At 37.7% G+C, this 7458-nt stretch overlaps 2 protein-coding genes across 5 annotated transcripts in view; both read right to left on the bottom strand.

Annotated features, from left to right (window-relative positions):
- slc12a8 (solute carrier family 12 member 8) overlaps positions 1 to 1517 on the bottom strand; it is a 24723-nt gene extending 23206 nt beyond the window's left edge. The window contains exons 1-3 of one of the 2 annotated variants that reach the window (XM_014011532.1): positions 1448 to 1517; positions 1320 to 1345; positions 852 to 995 (exon numbers count right to left, since the gene is read on the bottom strand). In XM_014011532.1, coding sequence (XP_013866986.1) covers positions 852 to 989 — 138 coding nt within the window. In that variant the 5' untranslated portion in view covers positions 990 to 995; positions 1320 to 1345; positions 1448 to 1517. Of the gene's footprint in view, positions 1 to 851; positions 1108 to 1319; positions 1346 to 1447 lie in introns of those variants that run through there. The other variant, XM_014011533.1, reaches the window with a different exon arrangement.
- A 1142-nt stretch (positions 1518 to 2659) lies between these two features.
- The window catches only part of znf148 (zinc finger protein 148), a 13987-nt gene continuing 9188 nt past the window's right edge, over positions 2660 to 7458 (bottom strand). For all 3 annotated transcript variants that reach the window (XM_014011526.1, XM_014011525.1, XM_014011527.1), the window contains exon 7: positions 2660 to 7257. In XM_014011526.1, coding sequence (XP_013866980.1) covers positions 5620 to 7257 — 1638 coding nt within the window. In that variant the 3' untranslated portion in view covers positions 2660 to 5619. The remainder of the gene's footprint in view (positions 7258 to 7458) is intronic.

Below are 7458 nucleotides of genomic sequence, written 5' to 3'. Positions count from 1 at the left end.
AATAAAAGATAAGATAAGATAAAATAAAATAAAACAAGATAAGATAAGATAAGATATGATACAATAAAAGATAAGATAAGATAAAAAACAATAAGATAGGATAAGATAAGATACAATAAAATAAGATATGATACGATAAAATAAGATAAAATACGATACGATAAGATAAGATAAGATAAGATAAGATGATGCGATGCGATGCGATGAGATACGATACGATAAGATACGATAGGATAAGATACGATAGGATAGGATAAGATACAATAAGATAATATACAATAAAATAAGATAAGATACTATAAAAATAATATAAGATAAGATAAGATAAGATTTTATTGAAATTAATGAACTTACAGTTCAGAACAACCATTCACAAGAAGACAGAACATAAACGTAACAGATCAGGTGCCCCGGGTCATGCAGCCATACCTTTTTTAAATATACTTTTGAAGTACTCCTACTTGAATAATTTTTGGATGGCCAATTTGTACTTTTACTTGAATAAAAATATGTTGAAGTAGTATGATTTTTACTTGGGTACAAGTACGTTTGGGTACTCTGGGTACTGGAGATAATATAGAAAGAATTCATTTAATATCACAGATATCAAGGTAACATTTAAAGAGGTAATAGCTGAGCCTGAGTGTCTTTCCCAGCATGTGTTTGTGTGACACTGAGTGACGTCATGAGACATTATTAAGGTTTGACCAAAATCAATTAGGATTTCCCAACATTTGTGATTTTTAAAACTCATTATTTCAATGAGTAGACCTATTTATTTAAATACAGACTGAGCAACCTGAACCTTTGACGTGAAAGATCAAAAAGTAATGGTCTGAAAATAGAAATACCTGTGCGTCTTCATGGAACAGGTCGTGGACATGTGTGCTGGTCTTGCTGTCAGCAGACCCCCTCTTCAGCAGATTTGTCCCATGATGGCCCTCCCGCTCCCAGGTGTGCACAGTCCAACCAACTGGCAGCGTTTCCATTATCACCTAAAGGTTTAAACTCACTGAATGTGAAAAAACTAATTTAAAATAACACATATTTTGTACTTTGATTACAAGCGTCGCCCTTTCCAGGTAGAACAGGTGAGCAGGTCACCCGGATGCAGGTGTCCGAACAACCAAACACGATTGCGTCACAGTTTTAGGTAAACTTTATAACTTATCGTTTAAATAGACACGCAATGCTACCGTCAAAACCACAATTTATTTATATTACGAACAAAAAAAAAGGCGAAATAATTTAACTCAAGTCGGTACCGTAGAGAGGAAACTTTTTTGGAAWACAAATGATCAAAATACCAAAAATCTTACCTTTCACAGTCCCATTTCGTTCCGCGCTACAGAAATTTAGAATAAAAAAAGACTAATTATTCTTGGTAATGAATCCTGCCTGTAAGACAACGTGTTGTTTGGAAAACGTCAGCAGTGCGTCTGCTTACCTTTCCAGGGTGTGCTGCGGCTGCAGCGTTTACTCAAGGATCCTGTGTTGGTTTTGGCAACAGAGCAGCTGAGACTGAGAAATGATTAAAGCTGGGGGGGAAACTCGTTGGTATTTATTTTAATGCTATTTTATAATACAAGAAATATAATGTGTAAATATTGTCAGACTTTTCAATTCCAATCAGCTCTTATGTGGACCTATTTTCAGTCACTTCAGCTGTTTCTGTAAACAAACCCTTTGACAGCTTTTTACATTGTTTTTAAATTACGCACACATTAAACACTAATATAAAACAAAAAAAAGTGCACTTTACACTATTGTGATTCGTTTCRCATCCAAGTCATCTCAACTTTGGCACACTTCTCCTCCTGCATACTTTGTCCTAGAGCTGCCATTGTAATTTATATTTGTAAAGCTCCTGTGCCAAATGATGCCTATGCCTTTTGGTGCCTGTACAACTTATAGTTTTTTTTTAATATTAATGTTTAATAATTTATAATGTGTCAATAGAGCCTTGTATTGGTCCAATGCTGCCCCTTGCTGTTTCTACTCAGTACTGAACCATTAATATTTAATCTCAATAGTTCAGTGTTTACAATACTAATATGATTGTATTTTTGATGTTTTACTATAATATTGTCCAAATATTGCTTTATTGTTGTAATATTCTTTTTTTTTCAAATTAGTGACAACCATTACATTGGCAATGTGGCCACTTTCTGCACACATACAAACCAAACCCTGGCCTCGTTTTTTTACCACAGCTCCAATGGTCTCGTGGTTGGTGCCGTGGGCTTTCATGTACGAGATCAGGGTTCAAAACACAGCAACTTTAATAGAAAATCTCTACAAACTTCATATTGTCACACAATTACCCTTATCACAAACACCTGCTGACTTGACAAGCTGGTATAGAAAACACATTTGAACTTGGTCACAGTTCATTCTGCAAGTCTAATGCTGCAGGCAAAGCCATGCTGCAAGGCAATGCACACTTGTTTTTACATCGTAAAAACCCATGTCTAGTTCTTAATGAGTTTCTGTTTTGACTGTAGTTTCAGCTTATTTTAAATCTTTTTAAAACATTTTGACCAAACTCCACTGAATAGAGCTACTAAACAAAATGCATTTTTTAAAATATGTCCAAACTAAGACTACATTTATTTCATTTTTTTAAATTTAAACCTGAACAGCATCCAATAATACAAGCTTCTGTAAATAACTTTATTCATAAGGACATGACACACGACAATCAAAAACAATCAGATTGCTTACAAATCATAATATATTGCAAAGCTCTAATCATATGGGGTTACTTGATTAATCAGCTACAATTAAAGCTGCACATTATTCAGAAAACAAGTTCACTCAACCTGACGACTCAGACCATGCAAATTAACATTTTTTAGGTGAAGCAGAGGGTTGACAAAATATTTCGAAGTACAAAAAAAAGCCAAATTCTCATCTATAGTTGAAAGATGTTGACAGAAACAATTTGTAAAGAGATAAATGAGGGTAACAAGAGTGATCGAGTCTGATTCACTATACATATCAGTGCAGAATATGACGTGTTTCAAAAATATTTTTATAAAAAATTTATAATACAGATCTTTTTTCACAAAACAAAGGTTTTTGTTCAGCTTATACAAGGACACTTATGGCCAGAAGACTGACAATAGTTAATTGAAAGGTACAAAGTAAGAGAACTGCCCACATAGGTCATGAATGTTGTAACTCAAAATAACCCTTTTCCATAATGGAATGGGACACGATTACACTAGAAAAATGTTTGTGCTTTGGAAGATTGCTTTCAATAAAATGGGTACCCAGAGAAATTTTTAAAAATAATAATAATTATTATTAATTTTTTAGCATAATCCAGCCAATCTAACTTGTTTAAATTAAACATTTAGCCCTGAAAGAAATTTTCAGATGATATTATGCTGCACTTTAAGTTTTTTCACCCACCGCTGCTTTTTCAACACATTTTCACATCTACTCAAACAAACCTGCGATAAAACTTTGAAAAGTGTCCGTTTTCCTTTGTGAGATGGACGCAATTCTCAAAAAAAAAAAAAAAAAATCCTTACACTGTCAGAAAATAAAAGTTTCTTTGCTTAAAAACTATGAAATGCTTGAAATCTAACAAGCTTTCTGCTGACAAAAAGTGTCACTTGCACAAAACGTTTCCTTCCTACTGATAAAACAGTACTTGGTAGAACATAAAAAAGTATACAATGTATTTACAGCAAGATATTTATACATTCTAGAGGGGGGGCGGGGGTCATAATGAAGAGGAAAAGATGTGATTAATGACGAGGTGCTYACTGTCCCTGATTGTCAGAGGGGTTGTAACAAGAAGGAGCTTTAACTGAAAGTGGCAAACATCAGGGTACCTCGCTCTGCATGGTTTTAACAAAGCCTGGAATGACACTGTTAATAGTGAATTCTACTAAAAGCATCTGAAGCATGTTTCCATGGTCCTTCACTATAGAAGTGATGAAATGCKATTTCCTCTCAGACACAAAAGTTTGAGAATCTTAGTTGTTAAAAAAAGGCWAAATTAAAGCTCCTACTTCATTACAGAGTGAATAAGTTGATATAGCTTATGTGGTTGTGGTTATTGCGCAAGAAAGCTTCTGCAGGAATGAGTAAAAAGGAAGTGCTGTAAGAAAAAAAAAGGCACAGAAACTAAATTAAATACAATGAGAACCAACTTTTCATTCCTCTATGTGCTGTCTTCTATTCTATAGTTTTAATGAAACAATAATGATTGTTGGCATCCTGTTGCCGTTTCCCCCCAAATCGATTCTACTTCCAACAACTATCACTAAAAACTACAAACTACAGAACAAACATCCACATAACGTGACCAAAACAAAGAGAGTTTGTCAAATCAAATAAACACGTAAGTCTCAGAGTTACGTCGTTGCTTGTACATGTGATATTCCCTGTGGAGAAAAATGTGCAAGTTGTCCATACGTTAAGCACAATCCTCATGTAAAATAACTACTAATGACATTTACTATTCAAAGAAAGCAACTTATCCTGCAACCATTTCATGTGTGCAGCTGTTTTGAGGCCAAAATGAGATTTTAGAGTGAACCAGTCTGTTACGTGGCCTGTCCTGGGGCAAGATGCACATCTGTAAAACCACTGCCCACATTATTTTAAACATTGAAGGTAAAACAAGGATTTTTTTTTTTTTTTTTTGGTCATAAACCTGATTAGACTCAGTTTTTCAACAGGAAATGAACCAGATGCATACAATCAGTCCTGTACCACAACACACACACACACACACATCCAGTGGAAAGGTTCCTTTTCGGTGAGAATAAAGTGACTTAAACATAAAGTGAAGAACGATTGTGCTGTTGAGTCAGAAATTATTCGAGCTGCAATGAGGAGTTCTATTGAATACACACGAAGTTCTTTCAATAGATAAACTGCAAAAAGGGAGGTAGCTAAAGAAAGAGCAAAGAGGCATACAGAAACACAGCTTTCATACGTTAATCAGCCATAACATTATGACCACGGGAGAAATAACCTCACAGCTTGTTGCTGCCTGGAGAACCCTGCAGCTCTGCTTCAGGACATTTTTGAAGGGATTTAGAAAAACTGCTTAAGTTTGATATTTAAAAAAATGAATATGATGTGTTCACTGTCAACACACTGGTATCAGACACTAAAGACGCAGTAGATATTGTCTCTAGTTGAAGCTAATTTGGCAGGGCAGTACTTATTACACGGCAGGTGGGCATAATTTTATGGCTGATAGCAAACATTGCATAAAGCAGCAAGAGTGACTTGATTTTTATTTAATTTTTTATGAGCAAGGCAAAGCGACGCCCAAGTTTAAAATAAACTCTATGGTGGCAAAAGGAGAATATTCATGAAGCATTACACTTTGGTCACCTAACCTCTTTAGTGTACATTCCAGAACAAGAAATGCATTTTCTTGAGAGAAAAAAAAATATTTTCGTAATATAATCTTTGAGTTATAAATATGATGTCAGAGATTTCAGTTAGAAAACAAAACAACTGTTTTTCTCCCACTGCTTTAAGAAAAATCACAATTATGGTTAGATTTGTTTTGGCAAAACAAGACAAACGAGATAAAGTGCTGTAAAAATTAACGACAACAACAAAAATAAGGTTTATTTTTTTTGTTCAGCCGAATGATTCGCCGGCTGAAACGTCAGGGGAGGAGTTCAACTGAGACCTGGACTCTGTGACCCGACCTAAAGGGAACTCTGAGAAGTCTGTGCCGTGACCTCGAACGCTGACTTGTCCGTTGGTGACAGTAAACTGCGAGGACGATGCAGATCTCGATGTCTGGAAATGGGATTTGAAGTTCTGATCAAACGAGCTTATCTGGAAAGTCTGCAGGATCCCTTGTGAGGAGTCCGTTTTTTTAGGAGGCGAGACCTCCAAAAAGTCCTCCTCAGKGGGGGACACGGCAGAGGGCAAGGTGGTCTCGTCGCCCGAAAAGGAAAACGAGTGTTGGGAGTCTCCCACCAATAATCCAAAGTGAGGTTTTTCTAAAGTGGATCTCAGTGGAGAGCTCATCCCTGATTTGAACCTGCTGGGGGAGGAAAACGGTTTCTCTGTGGAGAACAGAGGCTGTCCGACCAACGTGGGGTTTTCTGAGACCAAACTGAGACTCTGGCTTGTCAGGTAGCTGTCATTCTGACTGGTCCTCTCCAGAGCTTGCTGGAGAAATTTGGAGTATTCTTGCAAAAGACTGACTTTCTCAGAAGGCGGCTGAGCCGGAGCGCTCGAGGCTCCGAGGTTGTCCACGGGGCTGCTGTCCGAAACCTCGGAGGAATTAATGGATATGCTCGACGTCACCTCTGTGTCGGCAACACTAAAGGAAATCTCTGACTGGCCGTTGCCTTTGTTGGAGTAGTGGTCCAACAAGGTTTGAAGAACCTCATCGGGCAAAACGTTTTTCTCATGAGTTGTCTTTATCTCGGCGTTGATCGGCTGGGGCTCCAGGATGGTGACGGGGACGGTCTCGTCGATGACCGCCGACACCATGGTTTGTGTGACAGACGGCTGGGTGGAGATGCTGCTTGTGTTCAGGCTGTAATCCCGGGCGTTGTTGGCCATGGCGGCTTGAAGGTAACGCTTCTTCTTGAGAAACTGCATGGCGTCGTCGTAGTTTGTGCTGCTGGCTGCTGGTTTTGCTGGTCCTCCTTGGAGAGTTTCCACRGATTCAAGCTCAGAGTTCCCCTCTGCGTCTAAAAGGCTTTGTTTGTCCACGATTTCAAAAGAGTACTGTCCCACTTTATCGCTGTCCTCATAGGAGGACAGGGAGGCGGGCAAACAGGGAGGGGTTGGCTCACTGGGTTGTTTAAGWCTCCTCTTGGGGACTTTCTTTAACACTATTTTAGGTGGGGTCGTTTCTTCTGGTGTCAGTTCTGCYTCTTCGTGTTGGCTGGATGTTTCTTCGGGAAGTTCCACAGCGTAGCCAGAAATCACATATTCATGTTTTACCTTTGAGGTCACAGCATAAAGTGACGGACTTTCAAGTTTGTCTTGACTCGGCTCCTCCTTCTCTTCGGTTTCTTCTATTGAAAAAACGTGCCTGTCTGTGTGAGTGGCAGCAGCGGCTCCTGAACTTTTTGCTGCACATTTCTGGCGTTTTTTCTTGGGTAGAGAACACTCTTTGGGAAGAAACAGAGACCCTGAAGAATCTGCTTCGTGTARAGGTCCAACTTTACTGGCCGTCTTGTTCGTCTTCCTTTCTCTGTTTTCGTGACACATTCGCCTGTGTTTTAAGACCCGGTCTGTTCTGGAAAAGTACTGGAGACAGAAAACACATTATTTTTAATTTCAATTCTTTATTCATGTCATTAAAACAAAATAAATAATTTTATATACAGTAAAAGGAAAAATATAAAAAGAAAAAATGAGAGAAAAAATATACAGCGGGTAAAATAATATTGAACATGTCAACATTTTTCTCAGTAAATATATTACTAGAGGTGCTAATGACATGAAATT

This window comes from Austrofundulus limnaeus, unplaced genomic scaffold (genome assembly GCF_001266775.1).
Source record: "Austrofundulus limnaeus strain Quisiro unplaced genomic scaffold, Austrofundulus_limnaeus-1.0 Scaffold81, whole genome shotgun sequence".
Taxonomy (NCBI): Eukaryota; Metazoa; Chordata; class Actinopteri; order Cyprinodontiformes; family Rivulidae; genus Austrofundulus; species Austrofundulus limnaeus.
Note: the sequence above shows the minus strand (reverse complement) of the source record. Positions and strands in the feature narration are given on the sequence as shown.